This window comes from Equus asinus, chromosome 2 (genome assembly GCF_041296235.1).
Source record: "Equus asinus isolate D_3611 breed Donkey chromosome 2, EquAss-T2T_v2, whole genome shotgun sequence".
Classification (NCBI taxonomy): domain Eukaryota; kingdom Metazoa; phylum Chordata; class Mammalia; order Perissodactyla; family Equidae; genus Equus; species Equus asinus.
In genome coordinates this window covers 139,163,990-139,182,959 of record NC_091791.1, presented here as the reverse complement: position 1 = coordinate 139,182,959, position 18,970 = coordinate 139,163,990, and the positions used below count along the sequence as shown (strand labels likewise).

The following is an 18,970-nucleotide window of genomic DNA, read 5'->3' as shown; positions in this document are numbered from 1 at the left end:
TCCAGATACCAAGTGTTGTACCTAGGAAGGAAAGAAGCCCATAAACCATAGTCAAAGTCAAACCACACACCGGGATGAAATAGTCACAAAACCAGAATGAAGGGCAAATAATTGATAAATTCAAAGAGCTGTTACAAATGAATAAGAAACTAAGAGTCCAATAGAAAAATGGGTAGAAAAATCATGAAAGAAATTTAAGAAGAAATGCGAGTGGCCAAAAACATGAAGAGAGGCTCAAACTTACTAATATGCAAAGAAATATAGATGAAAACCACAGTGAGATATCATTTTCCATCTATAAATTGTGGAAAAGACAAAAACAAAAGTCAATACCAGGTGATGACGGGGGAAATGGGTGTTTTTGTAGTAGGTAGGTAAAACTTTTTGGGTAGTGTCAATTAAAAATGTTTAAAGTTACATAATCTTGGACCCAGAAATTAGACTTCTAATAATTCTATAAAAATAGTTGTACAAATGCAAAAGATATATGTAATTTTTCTAACACAGCAATTTTTTGTAATTAGAAATACATTGGAAATAACTTCATTTCCAATGATAAAAATACTAACATGGGATGACTTTCAATGCCTGGATTGTAAAGAGGAAAAGCAAGTTTCAAAGGAGCAGGGTTATAAACTATAGTCCAGTTCTTCTGGCAGTTTCCTATAGAGATACTGTGAGTCAGTCATGAGGGTGCTAGATTACTATTTCTTAGAATCCAGCAACCCTCCCTCCCTTCAGAGCTGGGCAGAGTTCATGCAGTCAAGCACCTGCTCGCTCACTCATCCTGCAGGCATTCGCTGCATGCCCTTGAGGCAGAGAGTGGGAGGTTAGGGAAACTCACTCCGAGGCTGGATGGCGTGATTGCGAACCCACCTCGTGGAACTCTTATCTTGGCCTTGTTACTTTCTTCCCTTACACATGATCTGCTCTATGTCCCATTATGGGTGGAGAAACTGAGCCCCAAGGAAGAGAAAGGCTGCATCCCGGGTGGCTTCCCAGCCAGGGGGTAGCAGAGGCTCACCTAGAGCGTACCAGGAGAGGCGGCCTGCCTAGGAATCCAGTGCTCTCGGCACGGGCGGCTGGAGCGGAGTGGGGTGGTAAGGGATTGGGAGCCAGGCCAGACTGCCAGGGTACAGATTCTGGCTCTGCCACCTACTAATTGTATAATCCTGAGGAGGTTACCCAGTATCTCTATGCCTTATAGGATCTGTCATGGGGATTAAATGGAAAGTGCTTAGAACAGTGCCTGGCACACAATAAGTGTCAGTATATGTTGGTTATTATCATTTGTGAGGCACTAGGGATTAAAAGGTGGCTGAGCGAGCTTTCTATCTTGTGCTGGACCGAAGACAGAGTGGAGAATGGAGTGTGGGAGATGCCACGATGAGGAAGTGTTTCAGGATGCTATGAGAACAAGGAAGAGGCTAGATGGTCAGGGGAGGCTGCCCAGGGGCAGTCAGAGCCAAGATGAGACTTGAGGAGGCAGAGGTAGCATTCTCTCTGGGTGGAGGGAAGAGTCTGAGTCAAAGTCCAGAGGTGAGAGAGACAGCCTGGTTAGTTCCAGGAACTGACAGAAAAGCAGGAGAAATACCTAAGCACACATGGGGCAGGGAGAGGTACTGTGCTCTGGAGGATGTGGCAACTCTGCTGGCCCTTCAGCCTGGCTGTTTCCTCGAGCCCTACTATTTGCCTGACTGAGCTATTCATTTGTCAGGTAATAGCCTAAATGCCACCTCCTCTAGGACGTCTTCCAGGAATTCCTCCTTCCTACACAGCTCCAGGTCTGCCTGCTATAGGTACCCTTGAAACTTTTCACACTTTATTGTTACTACTTGTCTGTTCCTCTTCTCTACTAAACTCTGAGCTCCTACATGATCCCGTTTGCATGGCAGTTGTTTACCAATGCATACCTAGTAGTATACTTAAGTTCTAGATGAGTGATAGAGACAGGGACAGGATCCAAGAGCTTCCCGAGGATAAAGGGAGCTGGAATTTTCACTCAGGTTTTTGAATTTCACAACCATTCCGCCATGGGCTCCAGTCCACTGCCAATGATCTGAAGCAGGTGCACACCCAGGCCAGCCCGGCTGCAGCTGGAGAACTCCCCTGGCCAGGGCCATCACGGGAAACATCACTCAGTTGTCTCTAGTGACCTGGAACTACAGTATTTGAGGGCTGGGAGGTACTGAGGACCAGATTCAGTCTGTTTGGCCTGCCACCTGTTCAGGTATCCACTCTGTGCCTTCCTGACAGGTCAGCGTGGGTGGGAGAGAAGTCAGAGACTCACCCCTGGCTCCTACAGGCCTGCGCTCCCCCTCCTCACCTTTCCTTCTGCTGCCCACCTGGGAAGGTAGAGCCCGTCTCTGCCCAGGGCCCAGTTCAACGTCTCAATGATTCACACCTGAAAGGTGACAATGACCGTAACTAAACACATGGAACTTTCCAGGGGCCCAGAGTGTGCAGTTGATAAGACCTCATGAGCTAGGATGGCATAGAGGGGGCCCCAGAAATACTTTCCTCATTTGCTACCAAAAAGGATGGCGTGCAGAGCCAGTAGCTTTTTTGTTTTTGTTTTGTTTTTTAAGATCAAGGAAACAGAGCTAAAATGTATTGCATATCGTTTTGTCATTTAATGCATCTTTATATTTTCATAGAGTAGTTGGCATAGTGGTCGTTTTCCTTTAAAAGATACTATGAGTCAACGAAGTCTTCTGTGAGTGTTAGGCGATGCAAGTGTTTGAATTATCTTGTTTAAATTAAGTTGCTCTCATAAAAACATCCGATTTTACATCCATGAAAAGGTGTTTCTGCTGGTATCCAGTTAGACATAGAGACACGCACACACGCCCAATCCTACTTTCCCAGATAAAATAAAGACTAGATCTGTTCACACAGGCCTGCAAAGAAGGGAAATACAGAAAAAGCATGGTGGACTTCTGCAATCAAAGAGAGCACTGTTTTGTTTTGTTTCCTAAGATGATTCTAAAATGAATTTTAAAAAAAATACATAACGAAGTGCATTCTTGATAAATTAGAAAACCAAAGAAACAAAAAGGGGAAACTGAAATCCACGGCTAAGTGTACACCGCAGAACGTGGGTTAACTTTGAGCACATTCCTTTCCAGAATTTTTTCTGAAATGTGTTTTTAAATAAGAAACAAAAGATAGTGGTGGTGGTCCAAAGAGCAGGAGGCAGAGCTTCTGTTCCACATCCTGCAGGCTTCGACCAGCTTCTCTTTACTCCCCTGACACATGTGCCTTTTTCATACCTATGACTCGAAATGTCCCTGATTTAGGAAACAGCTTCTGTATGAGTTCGCAATTTGTGAATAATGCTCATGTCAGAGAACTGAAAAGGTAGTGGCTAAATAAGGTAGAAATTTCTTTTTCTCTCATATAAATGAAGCCAAGAAGTGGGCAGTCCAGAACTGGTGAAGGGGCCCCATGGTATTAGTATCTTTTGGCTCATGGCTTCCATTCTCAATGTTGCCTCTAGGTCCTAAATAGCCACGGGAGCTCCAAGCGTTACAACTGCATTCACAATAATGAAAGAAGGAAGAGAAGAGGGGCTTAGCCCTTGATTTTAAGGTGCTTTCCCAGAAAGACCATTTCACTCTTTCGATTATATTTTTGTTTATGGTCCTCATATAGTCAAATATCTCTCTTCTTTGTTTATAACTTTCTGGTCTTGGTGTAATATGAAAGAGGCCTTCCCAACCTAGGTATCATAAAATATTCTATATATTTTCTGGAAATTTTAGAAATGTCTTTTTTTAAAAAACATTAAATCTGAAATTTATCTATGTTTATAGTGTGGAGTATGGATCTAATTTTCTTTTTCCAAATGGCTGCTTTAAGGGGACATTTTCTTTAACCCATGTATCTGTTACTTTTGTGGCCACTAAACAAGATGGGAGGCACCCAGACAAATTCTTATTCTTCTTTTTCTACATTTCCTTAAGACCTACACTTAGTGTTTGTACTTGTGTTTCTAACTGTTCCCTTTTTTGTGTCAGCCTCTGGGCTTCTATTATCCCCAATGCCTATCTCTTTTCGCACTTATACAAGGAATTATAATCTATGTTCAAGTCTTTCTCCCACACAAGACTATGAGCTCCTTGAGAGTAGGGCCTGTCTTAATCAACTGTGCATCTCTAGTGTTTGAAACTTAGCAGCTTCCTCAGTCAACAGGTGTTAAATGGAGTGAATCAATGAAACACTGCCATGTTATGGTGACACACCATTTTTTATTGGTTCCCTTTAGAAGGGATCTCCTAAGGACCCAATAGGACGTACCTTAATCTCATTCTTACCATGCCTCCAAATCTCACTTTTAGAAGGTTACTTCTGAGAAAGTTTCCTAAGGAAAGTTAATTCCTCTAATGCCATTTGGATTTCAATTAGCTTTGGCTCTGTGGCGTTACATTTCTGCGTTAGATTACTGCAGGAAGCCTCTGTCCATTCATTCCAGTAACTACTAGCAAGCCATAGTTCCAAGACTCCAGGACGTAGGGGCCCCTCCCGGGGACACTGTGGAAGCTGTTCATTCAGGAAATGTTCTTGGGGAATATGCCCTCTGCACGTTCTCGTGCAAGCTGCTCTCTGGAGGCAAATCTGAGTCAGTTGTGGTCCCTGCCTGCAAGAGCTCATGACACCACGATGAGCACGAGTGCATTTGGACCAGTTCTTGAGCTGAAGGGATAGAAAAATCACGCTCCTTTCTGCCCTTTCATCTGTGGTGCTGAGGACCAGGCAGCCTGGCCTTGGTAGAGAGTGGGACACCACTCAAAGTTGTGTGTGTGTGTGTGTGTTGTGTGTTGGGGGGTGGGGTAAGGACTCAAGGCCTCCTTTACAACCTAGCAAATGGTTTGCCTTGGGAAGGTGAGTAGAAAGGAGGAGCAAGTTGGCCTCTTTCACCTGAGAAGATGGTTTTCTTTCCTGCTTTCAGAAGTTTCCTCTGCATTCAGTGAATAAGCGCTTATTGAGTTCTGTGGGGTTTCTTTCTCTTTTCTTTTTTGACTCTTCTCTTTCCCTCCAGGTCATGTGGAGTGTGTCCCAGGGGAGGGATGGCACTGGGCGCATAGAGGAAATGGAGCTCTAGGAGAGACTGCAGGGTGCTCCTCCAGCCAGCAAACTACTGCTGGGCGTGAGATTCATTTTACAACCCTGATTAGAGACAAAGGTGATCGTATTGGGTCTTTTAACCACTTCTCTGTGGCCAGAGATCTTAGCCCGTTTTGGCCAAAAGCTCACTGACACACAACATTAACGGGGTCAAAGCACCCCCCGCCCCCATCTTCCTCAGTACCTTCAGTCTCTTTCAAACCGCAGCTCCAGCCCATCCAGTGACACATTAACTTGGCTTGTGTCTGCTTATCTAGTCTCACTTCCTGCCTCTCTGCCTTGTGGTCTCTTCTTTGTTGGTCAATGGCTGCCCTTGATCTCTGTGATCACACGCAAGCTTTCTCTTCTGGCCAGCCTTGGAGTTCTGGTAATGTCTACTGCGTTAGGTGTTAGGAGGGATAAAAACATGACTTCCAGGAGCTTCCAGTCTAATGAGAAGACAGAGCTAACACTTACCAGAGGTAAATGCCACCATAGGAAAATAAGTAAATGAGTACAGTTGTCAATTTGTAAACTCACCTTGAAATGGTTGGATTCCTGCTGCCTGGGCTCTCCTCTGACCCTATTGTTGGGACTGTAGGGTCCCCTGAACCTCCATCAAAGTTAATACTAAACTTCACTGGATTCTTCTAGATCCACCCTGATGATCCTGGCTTAATTTCTCTCTTCCCCACTGTCAATGCAAATAATCCATAACCAATCTATAAATCAAAATTGGGGTGAGTTTATTATGAGCCAGATCTGAGGGCTAGCTCGGGGCCTTCCTTCCCCCAGGAAGGAAGGGCACTAAAGAAGTAGGGTGTACAGAGTGGTTATATACCATCTTGGAACAAAGAGCACACATCACATATGCTAGGAACATCCTTTTACAACACTCATAAAATTGCCTAGCCAGTACAGCACAGTTATTCACACAGCAGGTAGCAGGTCTGCTGTCTCAGTGGACACAGCAGGTGGCAGGTCTGTTGTCTGGAGCTGGGTGGTCACAGGGTGAGCACAGCAATCAATTCCTAGTCTAGGGAGAGATGCTTATCCTAAGGAAATGCCAACATGGGGGAAGTTGTACCTTTATCTTAAGGGCATTTGTTCTTGTCTTTGGGACGTAGCAAATGCTTAAAGCAGATGTACAATGCATGCTCAACGGCCACGTCAGCCCCTTTTGGAAAAACAAGGTCAGGCCGAATTAGTTTTACACCAAATGGCTTCCTCATATCCTCCAGTATATCCTATTGCTTGCCGTTTATTTATCACTACTGCTGGAACTCTTAGACCCTCCCACAAACATACAAGGATGTATAATTCAAAACTCAGGGGATGCAGGCATTGCTATTTGCCCAACGGGCAGGCTAAATTCATGATTAGGAGAAAAGGATGGAGGGGTTGGGCGGGAAGAGTCTGCTGTTTCACAAACAGCACCATAGTGGTAGTCATTACGGGAAAACTCACGACTGTGTTGGACTTCCTTGCACCTATTATCTGGTTTAATGTTGCTTTTATGTTGGATACTTGAGGGAGGTGAGTGCCCTCATCATTTTCCATGCTTGGGACTTCTAAATATCTTCGTGTAATCCTGGACCCTTGGCTCCAGGATTTGCCTTGAAGCTCATCTGGCTCTGCCATTGGGCCTCAGCAGGGGTAAAAGAAACCCCAAGGAAGGGCCTCATACCCTGGGTCTGGGTTATCAGGCACTCTGGGACTCGGCCCTTCCTCTCTTTGCCAGTGCCCCATCAGCTCCTCAAGGCCAACATGGACTTAAGGAGTGGAACCGGCTGACTGTATTTCCAAATATGCATCTGATCTCTAGAGGTTGCCCACTCCTGATCTTCCTGGGCCCCTCTCAGCCATTCTGTTCTCTCTCCTGCACTTCCCTGGGGTCAGCTGCAGCTCATCCCTGGTCTCTGTGGTGCTAACACTGACCACTTAGAATTGGGTGGGGTCTCTTTCAGGAGCACAGAGAAGGGGCAATACCAGGTCTTTCCCTTGGTTTACTCATCTGCCCGCATCACCAGCATCAATACTTTTGCATGGTCCAGAGTTCAAGAATGCTATTTGTACCCTCTTTGAGCTATTCTGTGAGTGAAATAGGACCTTTGCGGGCTGGCACTGGAGCCTACGTAACAATAACCTTCATCGAGGCACTGCATATGCCAGGTGTTAACCCAAGTCTCTCATATGTGTTATTTTGTTGAAGTTTCACAACAAGCCTACCACATAGGTTTTAGCCCCAGTTACACAAAAGACGTCAATGGAGCACAGAGAGATTACAGAATTTGCCCAAGGTCACATGGCTAGAAAGTGGCAAAGCCAGGATTGAGACCTAGCTGTGTCCTGCCAAAGCCCAGGTGTGCCCGTAACTGCCACCCACTTAGTATTCCTAATACATAGACTGTCTCAACAAAATATATCTACAATTTATTAGTTATATTATCGTATATTTAACAATTAAGAGTGTATACTCGTTTGGTCACCTTAAAAAATATTCAAAACGTTTCCTATTGAGAGACTTTCATTGTTTTGGGGAAAGAAGGTGGGACTCTGAGGGAGCCATCAAAAAAAAGTCACATAAAGACCAACTGGGGACATTTTTCTACCTTCAGGTACTGGAGCAAGTGTTTATCCTTTAATCATTTTTGCCTCATAGATTTTACAGCTCAACAACAGAGTCAGACCTGGAGTGACGGAAGCTGCAGAAGACAGAGCCGTGGAGCGGGACCAACAAAAGTGGGGGCGCAGGTGACTCTGCATGACTCCCTGCCATTGGCCTTTCTTCATCTAGAGTCAGAAACGGGCAGAGGAGGTCCCCCAAAAAGAAAAGACCTAAATTCCCTATGCTATATTGGGGGCTGTGTAAGCAAGCCTTGTAGGAAGATCACACTGATCTCCGTTAACTCGCTTTTGTCTTCAGACGAAGCCCACCCCGCGCGGGACTCAGAACTGCGACGCCAGAGGAGACTATAAATCACATTTTCCGTTTTGCCAAGGGCGTCCTATTAGGCTCTGCCAACAGGGGGCGCTGGAGGGAGACAGCAAGGCCGGAGCGGGACTTCCTGTCTGCTTCCTCTCTACTTCCTGCTTCTGTGAGCATCGCCATGACAACGTCCGTTTACCTGGCAGTGCAGTGGTGGTTACTTTATGTAGCTACATTAAATCCAGTTCACAGTAACGGAGGACAGAGACACGAGCTACCTGTATAAGAGGTCTGGACTTCAGCCTGCGGCCCTCCTCCGAGCCCAGACGCCCCAGCCCCATCTGAGTAGCGTCCCCATCTCAGAGGTCCGAGTTTCAGCTGGTTGGCACCTCTCGTCTCAAATTCTAAATTTAAAAACTCCCAAATCGTTTCTTCATTCCTTCAGCCTAAGAGTGGTGGCTACTTCCAGCAATTGCTACTTCCCCAATAATTTGGTGTCATCTATTCCCAACCTCCCCCCCCCCCCCTTTTAGTTACTTGTTTAACCACTTTGTATCTAGTTAAGTTCTTTATATTAAATTTGCTATTTCAAATATTTGCCCAGGAATGCTGCGTTTTTGGAGAGCTGGCTTGGGGGTGAGGAGGAGAGGCCAGGAGTAGCAAACAATGTCAGCGGCTTTGAAGAAGGCATTTCCCACACTGTATTGCCAAACCCACCCCCTGCGCCTGTCACTCAAGTCCAGGCACATGTGGTGTTAGCCATTCTTCAGACTTCCAAGAACCCCAGACTCACAGACATTAGTGAGAGAGATCTACACTCTGGAACCCTGTGGATGTTTCTACAACCTATAGATTGTCATGGAAAGTCAGGCAAATGGATTTGTTTGAGCAGGTGCCATTTGAAGAATAAACTCGGATTTCATTGACTTTTTTTTTTTTTTAAGTAAAAAAATGAAAACAATCCTTGAAGGGTATTTTTATTGCTCCACTCTTGTCATATTCGGAGAACATAAGAGGAGTGACATTTGGACTCCAGGCCAATAGAAGACAGGGGCATACTTGTGTGTTTCTACAGTTCCTTGTTAAGGTGGAAAAAAGCTTTCAAGTTCATGTATGAGAGTTGACAGGTTTTTATGAATGGTGTTGTGGCAGGAGGGCAGAGGTACAAACTGGGCTGTTCTAGTTGAAATACCTGCTTGCCCTCTCAGATACTGCCAGCGTTTTTTTCCTGCCTTGCTCACCGCACTGAATGACTCGCACTTGAGAATATGCTCCTGAATGTTATATCTGAGCTTGCTCTTTTACCTGAGGGCAGGAAGCTGAAAGGTTAGTGATGGAGCTACCTGCTGCTCTCTACTTTCCAGGGATTAAGGAAGAGGCTGAGACAGTTTCTTGGACATCCTGTGGATATCAGAAAATATATTTTGGAGGGGCTAAAAGAAGACCAGGGGATATAGTGTACACATTTGCTTCCATGGAACCCAACCAATCTTCCCTTGGAAACAGAAACACACTCTGACAAGAGAGCTTCCCTGAACAGGCAAGAAGCTATTAAAGGTGAGAGTTTTCTTAATTTCTCGTTTTTTCTTCCTCCTAGAGTCCCATGAAAGTTATTACTAAAGAGGATACAATCTTATGTTTAGAAAGAGGATGTAACAAGGGAAAACAATCATTGCTGTCACATTTTGTTTCTTCCCCCTTTACTATCTGGTTTTCTTTGATGGTACTCGGTACCCTGTATTGTATTTAAAAGGTAGCTGTGTTTGGAGGAACAAGTATTAGGTTTACAGACAGAAAAATTAGGGGGAAGGGGGAGTGGAGAGGAGTCTCAGATTTGCTTCTTAGAATATATGTGATATTTGGCAAGTTATTTAGCTTATGTTTTCCTATCTATAAAAGAGGCCTAATACTACATATCAGGTATGTTGTGAAGATTCAATGGGACAATGTAAAGAAATATTTCTGGCCCATAGAAAGCACTCAGTAGATATTGTATATGTATGCTCTGTGTGTCTCCCTGTGTAGACAGATTTTAAATTTTGATACACTAAGACTTACCTCTATGAATGATTACAATGCATTTTTTGGATTATATCCAATTTTTTGTACTTCTTTAAGAGCATTTCTTTTAAAGTGTGGCTAGATAGCACATCTGACCAATGAATCATATGTGGTGACAGTGTCCCAATATATAAACTGCCCATGAGAGAAACAAATGTACTTTTTATTTTAAAAGGACCTTTGGATTTCTAGAATTGATAGCGAGAGTCTGAGTTTCATGGCTTTTCTCTCTAGACTGAGCAGAAATTCTAGGCCCCTGATAAGAGCTAGGTTAGAAACAGGGTGGTAAGGCATTGGGGGCAGCATGAGGAATGAAGGGTGGGGACTTCCTCTTACTAATTACACCTCTGCGTCAGCAGGTGCTCAGCTCTGCTTCCCTGTCTCTCTCGCGGGGTAGTGGTGCCAGTTCCTGGTCCCGGCATGATCAGCTAGTTTGTAGGGTCAGGTTGTAGACCTCTATCAGTATGCTGGTGTAAGACTTTCCTAGGCAGGTCTTGACTGAGGATTTGTGTCTAAAGAAATAGATTTTTGCCATCACTTTGGAGTTGAACTTGATGTTCCTATGAGTGTGTTCAGGGTTAGTTTGTAACTGAAGGCATTTTGTTCTGTCCAAGGATTCCTCCTCCTCCTTCCGTGTGCCTAAACCCTGCCAGTCTGCTATGCCATGAAGATGCTTCGGTGGAAGAAGACACTCTTCCGGCAGCGTTGTCTGTTGGCCCTGGGCTGCTATATGCTGCTGGCCATTGTTGCTCTGAGATTTTCTCTCAGATTGAAATGTGACTTTAATTCCCTGGGTCTGGAGTCCAGGGACTTTCAGAGCCAGCGCTGTCGGGATATCTTGTACAAGGCCCTGAAGCTGCCAGCAAGGAGACCCATCAACTGTTCTGGGATCATCCGTGGGGACCGCACAGCATTGGGAGAGGCTCTCCTGGACAAGCTGGACACGAAGAAGAAGCGGGAGCCTTTCACAGACACCGACTACCTCAACATGACCAGAGATTGTGAACACTTTAAGGCCGAAAGGAAGTTCATACAGTTCCCACTGAGCAAAGAAGAGTTAGATTTCCCTATTGCATACTCTATGGTGGTCCATGAGAAGATTGAAAACTTTGAAAGGCTGCTGCGAGCTGTGTATGCCCCTCAGAACATATACTGTATCCACGTGGATGAGAAGTCCCCAGAGACTTTCAAGGAGGCAGTCAAAGCAATTATTTCATGCTTCCCTAATGTATTCTTGGCCAGTAAGTTGGTTCGGGTGGTTTATGCCTCCTGGTCCAGGGTGCAGGCTGACTTGAACTGCATGGAAGACTTGCTCCGGAGCTCAGTGCCATGGAAATACTTCCTAAATACATGCGGGACAGACTTTCCTATAAAGACCAATGCTGAGATGGTCCTGGCCCTCAAGATGTTGAATGGGAAGAACAGTATGGAGTCAGAGATACCTACTGAGTACAAAAAATCTCGCTGGAAATATCACTATGAAGTGACAGACACACTGCACAGAACCAGCAGAATGAAGGACCCTCCTCCTGACAATTTACCTATGTTCACAGGTAATGCCTATATTGTGGCTTCTCGAAGCTTTATTGAACATGTCTTAGAGAACCCCAAATCACGACAGCTGATTGAATGGGTAAAAGACACCTATAGCCCCGATGAACACCTCTGGGCCACCCTTCAGCGTGCACCATGGATGCCTGGCTCTGTTCCCTATCACCCCAAGTTTCACATCTCAGACATGACTGCCATTGCCAGGCTGGTCAAGTGGCAGGGCCATGAGGGAAACATCAGTATGGGGGCACCTTATGAACCTTGCTCTGGAATCCACCAGCGGGCTATCTGTATTTATGGAACTGGAGACCTGCCTTGGATTCTTCAGAACCATCACCTGTTGGCCAACAAGTTTGACCCAAAGGTGGATGATAATGTTCTTCAGTGCTTAGAAGAGTACTTACGTTATAAGGCTGTCTATGGGACTGAACTCTGAGATACCCTGTGAGAGAATTGCTACCTGGGTGAGGGCAGGAACATGTGCAAACATGCCCAGAATGTGCCGGGACAGTGTGGGTGGGAGATCAGGGCTCTGGAATCCATGGCGTCCCCCAGGGTAAGTGGGCTGCTCTGGAGTGTGGGTGAGTGGGTCTGTTTCCATGCACGTTGCTGCCCTGGGTGAACACTGACTGTTCTCTCAACAGCTCCTCCACTGACCTTCTCACAGAGTGAGAATGAGAATGAGTTCTTTGGGAGATTAAGGGAGGAGAAGTGTGGCAGGGGACCCTGGATTTCACTTGAATGTTTGGTGTCAGTTTTTCCACTCTGTGGAGATGCCGTTCCTGATAATTTTAGGCTTGGTAGTGGGGAGGGGGACTTTGATGGAAAAAGGGCTTCTCTTTTGTACCATTAACTTAAAAATAAATAGCTGCTGGTCCAAAACTCTACCTTTGCTTTTTGTCTAGTAAGCCAGAAATAAAAGTGTGAGACTTTTTCTGATAACTGTTGATGATATTTAAAATCCCTGGGGGCTGGCTAAGAGAATCCCCACTATTCTAAAATGCATATGGCAGGCTGTATAAATAGCAAATCGAAAGAATATAGAGGAACAGAGCTGATTCTTTTATTATTGAAAGCCCTCCTCATTTTGTTTACATTGCCAGATCCATGACTTTTCTGTAAGAGAAAAGGCAGGGTGATTTAACCAATTTGACTACCCATATCCTTATGGGAAAATTACAGCACTCCTTTTGCCAGCTTCACAGCTAAAGCTTAACATTCCGTAGCAAAGATAATGCTATTTACGTAAGGTCATTGTATAATTTATTGTCTAAACTGGAACATATTTTAGTTGGGGTGGGGGGTCTGCACTATTAAAACAATGTTGGGAAACAAGAATAAACTAGGGCTGTCTAGTTGAACCAGGAAGGCTGGTTGTTCAACGTTTAGATCTCTTGAGTCAAAACTCTATTATTTAAGTAGGTGATGGAAGTGTCACTATTTGTGGTTCTGTGGCTTATACATTTCCTTGTGGAGAGACAGTTGTGTGTGTGTGTATTTGCTCACCCCCTAATGTTACCCAGTGAAACACTTTGCTTTCCAAAGCTCCAGAGATAATTATCAGACAATTGGCCGTTAGTTATGCTCTTTTGTGATGGTCAAGGGTGACTATAAAAACGATAGGCATATCTTGTATATACGACAGCTGATCTGATGGGCAAAGGTTACTATACAGAAAGATAGGCCTGTCTTGTATATACTACAGCTGATCTTCGGCAGACACTGTGCTCTGGAAAAGTGATTTATATACAAATTAATTGGTGTAATTAGAATGATGTTCCCATTAATATGTCATGATGTCATTACCGTGTTCTGATTGTGACTCAGTTAATCAAATTTTCTCTATGAACTTTCCCTGCAACCCCTGTACTCTGACATCATTAGCACTGTGGCTGACACAGTGACTTTTCTCATAAGTTAGTGATTGCTTTTTGTGAGGTTGTACTCCCTTGGGCGTAGGCATTGCCACCACCAACTCACCTGTGCCATACTATTGAGTTTTCTTCGCTCCTCATCCCACCACGGAGATGACTGATGAATAGTCACGTGCTCAGCAGATGAACCATGTAGCGTCTGCTCCCAACAGTGGTGATCGTGGACCTGTCCACCTACTAGCCTTTGTGACTGTCCTTGGTCTTCCTCTGAGGGGGCTGGATGGGGGTGCACTGCTGCTGTGGGAGGTGGGCCGGAAAGCTTCCCTGAGCACACGTTTTCTGAGAAAAAGACTCAGGTCTTTGGCCTCATAGCCAACTTCCTCTGTAAGATTTCATGTGAAATAAATTATTAAATTTTATATAAGTAAAGTAAAAAGATTAAAATGTGAATTTATTTTGGAGGGAATAAGTCTGGAATTTTCCAAGCGTTGAAATTTTCTCTAGAAATATATTCAGCTGAATAGGAAGTGCTCTTTTCTTTATTAACATCAGGTCTTCATATCAGAAGGATCAAATTTCTCCCTCAAGTGTTTAGTGTATTTTAGAATTCAAACAGTTAAACCAACACATCTGTTGATTTTTCCTTCCCTTGGAGTCATATCTGTTTCTTTAACATTTCTCTGGGAAGGAAAAATCGTATAAATGAATTGAGCAACTATGTTTGTATTACCTCTAGAGGTTTGGATTTCCTCTTTATTCTTGATTTGTAGACAATTGGTAAGCATTGTCTTAATAACTATACTTTTGCTGCACACTCTGCTTATTCTGATCTTTGCTGTTCTCTTGATGGAGTGAAAATTTTTTAAGAAAAGAGGAAAAGGCAATTGATAATAACCTTGTTTGGGAACAGGTGACATAATTTATTTGGGGAGATCAAGTATTTGGATTAAAGATGAAAAGAACAATTAAGTATATTGCCTGCCTTAAGTACCTTAACTGAGCTGAAGATCTGGTCTTCTTCCATTTAGTCAATCATTTATTACATAGATGACTAAGATATGGTTCCTGTCTCTATGAAGCTTGAGTGTATGACACGCAATGAAATAACTCATTCATTCACTTCACCAATATTAACTAAGCTTTTACTATTTACCAGGCATTGTTCTTGACACTGGGGATATGGCAGTCAACAAAAGAGACAAAAATCCCCATGCTCATGTTGTTCACGTACCAATGGGAAACTGACTCTAAACAGATAAGTAATACATATGTATACTAGAAGGAGACAAGTACTAGAAAGAAAATGAAGGAAGTGATAGAGACCTTAGGAGAGTGGAGTGGGGAGGGAGGATGCTTCAAATTTTAAACAGTGTGGTCAGGGAAGCCCTTAATGAGAAGATGACATTTAGCAAATATCTGAAGGAGATGAAGGAATGACCCATGAGGATAACTGGGGGAAAAGCATCTGGGCCAAGAAGAAAGACTGTTAGGGCCCTGAAGCAGGAACGCACCTGCCATGTTGGAGGAACAGCAAGGAAGCTAGTGTAAATGGAGCAGAGAAAAGGAGGGGAAGAAGAAGTTAAGAGTACAGGGGACGAGGGTATATTTTGAAGGCCTTTGTAAGCCATTACATGGATTTTGTCTTCTCCTCTGAGTGAATAGGAGGGCATTGAGGAGTTCTGAGTAGAGGACTGACATGACCTGATTAACATTTTAGGATGACCCTAGCTGCTGCATTGGGAACAGACCGGTTGGGAGACGAGGGTGGAAGGAGGGAGGCCAGTTAGGAGGCTGTGGCAGGAATCTGGGCGCTAGCAATAATGGCTTGGACCAGGGTAGCAGCAGTAGAAGTGGTGAAAGTGGTCAGATTCTGGAAATATTTTGAGTTTCAGTTCGAGGATTTGCTGACAGATTGAGTTTGTTTACGAGAGAAATGGAGGAGTCAGGAATGACTCCAAGGAATTGGTCCTGATGATAAGTTGGAAGGATAGAGTTATCACTAATTGAGACAGGAAACCTGTAAAGGAGTGGGTTTTTAGGGGAAGATCAGGAGTTTGATTTTGAACATATAAAATTGGAGATGTCTATTAGACATCTGAGTTGAAGAGATGGATGTGACGGGAATCTGAATTCAGAAGAGAGCTCTGGACTGGAGACACATCTGCTGTTCATCAGTTTATGAATTGTGTAAAGTCATAAAACTGGATGAGAGTCCCAACAGAGTGAACATAGATAGAAAAGAGGCCCCCAAATGAGTTTTGGGGCTTTCCAAAATGCAGAGGTCAGAGAGATACGGAGGAACAAACACAAGAAGGTTGAAAAGGAGCAGCTGGTGTGGTAGAAGGAAAACTGGGTGTGGAGTGCTCTGGAAGCCTAGAGGGGAAAGTGATTCAGGAAAGAGGGAGTGGATGACAGTGCCTAAAGCTGCTGAAAGTCATGGAAGATGAGGATGAAGAAGGGACTATTGAATTTAACAATGTGGAGGTGACCTTGGTAAGATCAGTTTTTGTGGAGTGGAGGTGAGAACATGATTGGAGGTGGTTCAACGAGAACGTTAGAACAAATCTGGATTCAGCAAGTATAGATAAATCTTGAGTTTTGCTTTGAGCCAAGAGAAGGAGAAAAACAGTACAAGAAATGAAGGTGAAGAGGAAGTTGTTTTAAAAATTAGAAAAGTTATGGAATGTTTGTAGATTGACAGGAAAGATCTAGCTAAGAGGAATAGGAATGAGACGGGAGACTTCCCAGAGTGACATCCTTATGAAGAAGCGGGGTAATTGTGTAGTGCACAGGAACAAGGGCCTCTCTCTGAAGGAAGCATGGATTCACCCACAGTAACAGGAGAGCAGGCAGGGTGGATGGACTCAGATGGCTCAATGTCGTGCTAGGAGTTTGTGGAGGTCTATCTTTCACTTTGTAATATTTTTATCTGAGGTATAATATATATATAGAAATGTATAAAAATCCCAAATATATAGCTCAGTTCTTACAAAGTGAACACACCCGTGTAACTAGAACCCAGATCAAGAAACAGAACATTACCAGCAACCCAGAGCGCCCATGTCCCTTTCCAATTACTACCCAAGCTGCTGCAAAGATAACCACTGTCCTGACACCATATTTTGCCTGTCTTTGAATTTTTTTTTGTAAATACTATGTTCTCTTTCCTTTATGGCTCCTTAGACTCAACATTGAGTTTCATCTATGTTGTTGTGTGTGGCAGTAGTTCAATGATTGTCACTGCTACATAATATTCCATTATGCAAATATACCATAGTTGATCCGTTCTATTGTTGATGAACATTTGTTTCCAGCTTTTGTCTATTATGACCTATGCTCCTATGAACTTTCCTGAACATGTTTTATAGGGAACATACGTATACATTTCAGTTGGGTATGTATTTAGAAGTGAAATAGCTGGGTCATAAGGTGTGCATATGTTCACCTTTAGTGAATACTGCCACATAGTTTTACAGCATGATCTGCCAATTTAACTCCCACTAGCAAGGTGTGAGAGTTCCATTTGCTCCACTTGCTAATACAGTCATGCTCTGCATAATGACGTTTTGGTCAATGACAGATCGCATATATGATGGTAGTCCCATAAGAGTAGTATCATTTGGCCTAGGTGTGTAGTAGGCTATATCATCTAGGCTTGTGTAAGTATGCTTTATGATGTCCACACAATGATGAAATTGCCTAATGATGTATGCCAGTAGTGATGTATGACTATTCCTATCTGTCATTGTAACCATTCTTGTGGGTGGTGGTTATATCAGATTGTGGTTTTAATTTGCATTTCCTAATGACTAATGATGTTAAGAAGCTTTTAATATGCTTATTAGCCTTTTGGATATCCTAGAAGTTTTCTTTTGATTATCTTTATTTTCAGTGAAATGAAGAGCAAGATGACTTTATGAGATGAGGATAGGGGAGGAGATACGGGAGGTTTGGAAAGAGAAAGTATAAATAATTGTTTCAGATGGGAAATTAGAAAAGAAGCCAGACCAAAGAAAAAAGCATGATAGGCAGCATTAAGGACTCACTGACATTAGGGAAATTGAGTTTAAAAAGAAATCAGCCACTCACCCACACTCAGCTAAAGAGTACAGGCGTTAGAGTAGGCAGAGTAGGACTTACCCAGGTTTGTAATTATTCAAGTAAGTATGAGAAAGGGGCAAAAGAGTTGAGATTATGTGCAAGGGAGTGATCATAATGATGGACCATGGGATTTAGTCAGAGTAAGCTGGGAGAGGAGGGGATGATGCTGGGATAATGTGATAGGGTATGGTGGAGTGTCATGTCCATGACGTGTTGGGATTGCTTTGAAGTGAGGGGTTACTTCTATTTCAAGGAGACTATTAAAGTTTATAGAAACAGGGACATTTGAACTGGGCCATGGAGTTCACCAAATAATGAAAGTGATAAAGAGCTTTGCAGATAGGCAAACTGATTACCAAATATATGAAAATACGGGGTATGTTCAGAGACCTGAATGTACTTCCTGGTAGCTAAAGAGGAGGCAGCTGGGAATGAGGGCTGGTGAAGACGGCCAGATTGCAGAAGACTTGGTGTTCTGCTACTGGCAAGGAGTTTGGACTTTATCTGGAAGTAATGAGGATCTGCATTAGATATTTTTAAAAGAAACCTTTAATATGGACATCTTCAAATTTCCATATTAAAAAAGTAGAGAGAATGGCATAGTGAAACTTCCATGTACCCATTATCCAGCTTCAACAATTATCAACTCCTGACCAATCCTGTTTTATCTGCACTCTAACTTTCCACCCCAACTGAGCTATTTTGAAGTAAATCCCAAATATCATATTATTCCATTCATTCATTCTTCAGTATGTCTCTCACAATTAGGATAGGTAACAGATGTTTTTAAAACACAACCAAATATATCATACCTAAGATAGTAACAATAATTCCTTAATTTAATCAAATACCAAATGTTTTAATTTCCCCCACTGTCATGGTTTCCCCACACAATTATGTTTTATACTGGGGTTATTTGAATCAGAACCCATTTGGTTCATAAATCTCTTAAATCTAATTATAGATTTCTCCCTCTACCTTTTTTATTTTAGCAATTTATTTGTTGAACAATTTAGGTCTGTTTCCTCTACAATTCCCCATATTTTGGATTCTGCTAATAGGATCTTAGCAATCCTTTTAATATCATTTAACATATTCCTCTGTCCCCAGTATTTCTTGTTAAACTGGTACTTAGATCCAGAAACTTGATCTGATTCAGGTTTGAATTTTTGTCAGAAAAATTTCATTGTTGGTGTCGACTGCATCATCTCAGGAGGTAGATGTTCTTTTTAATGTTGGGATTGAACTGTGAGGTTTGGAAGTTGTCAGCCTGATTATAAATTTCCCATGACCTTGTCAGGTAACCATTTTAGTAGCCATTGATCATAGCTTGGGTCTGTTATTTCAT

The 18,970-nt window shown here is 43.2% G+C and overlaps 1 protein-coding gene across 3 annotated transcripts in view; it reads left to right on the top strand.

The window, feature by feature from the left end:
- GCNT3 (glucosaminyl (N-acetyl) transferase 3, mucin type) overlaps positions 1-12,534 on the top strand; it is a 65,955-nt gene extending 53,421 nt beyond the window's left edge. For 2 of the 3 annotated variants that reach the window (XM_070500653.1, XM_070500646.1), the window contains 2 exons: positions 7,769-9,592; positions 10,711-12,534. In XM_070500653.1, coding sequence (XP_070356754.1) covers positions 10,761-12,083 — 1,323 coding nt within the window. In that variant the 5' untranslated portion in view covers positions 7,769-9,592; positions 10,711-10,760 and the 3' untranslated portion in view covers positions 12,084-12,534. The remainder of the gene's footprint in view (positions 1-7,768; positions 9,593-10,710) is intronic. The other variant, XM_044764788.2, reaches the window with a different exon arrangement.
- The last annotated feature ends 6,436 nt before the right edge of the window (positions 12,535-18,970 follow it).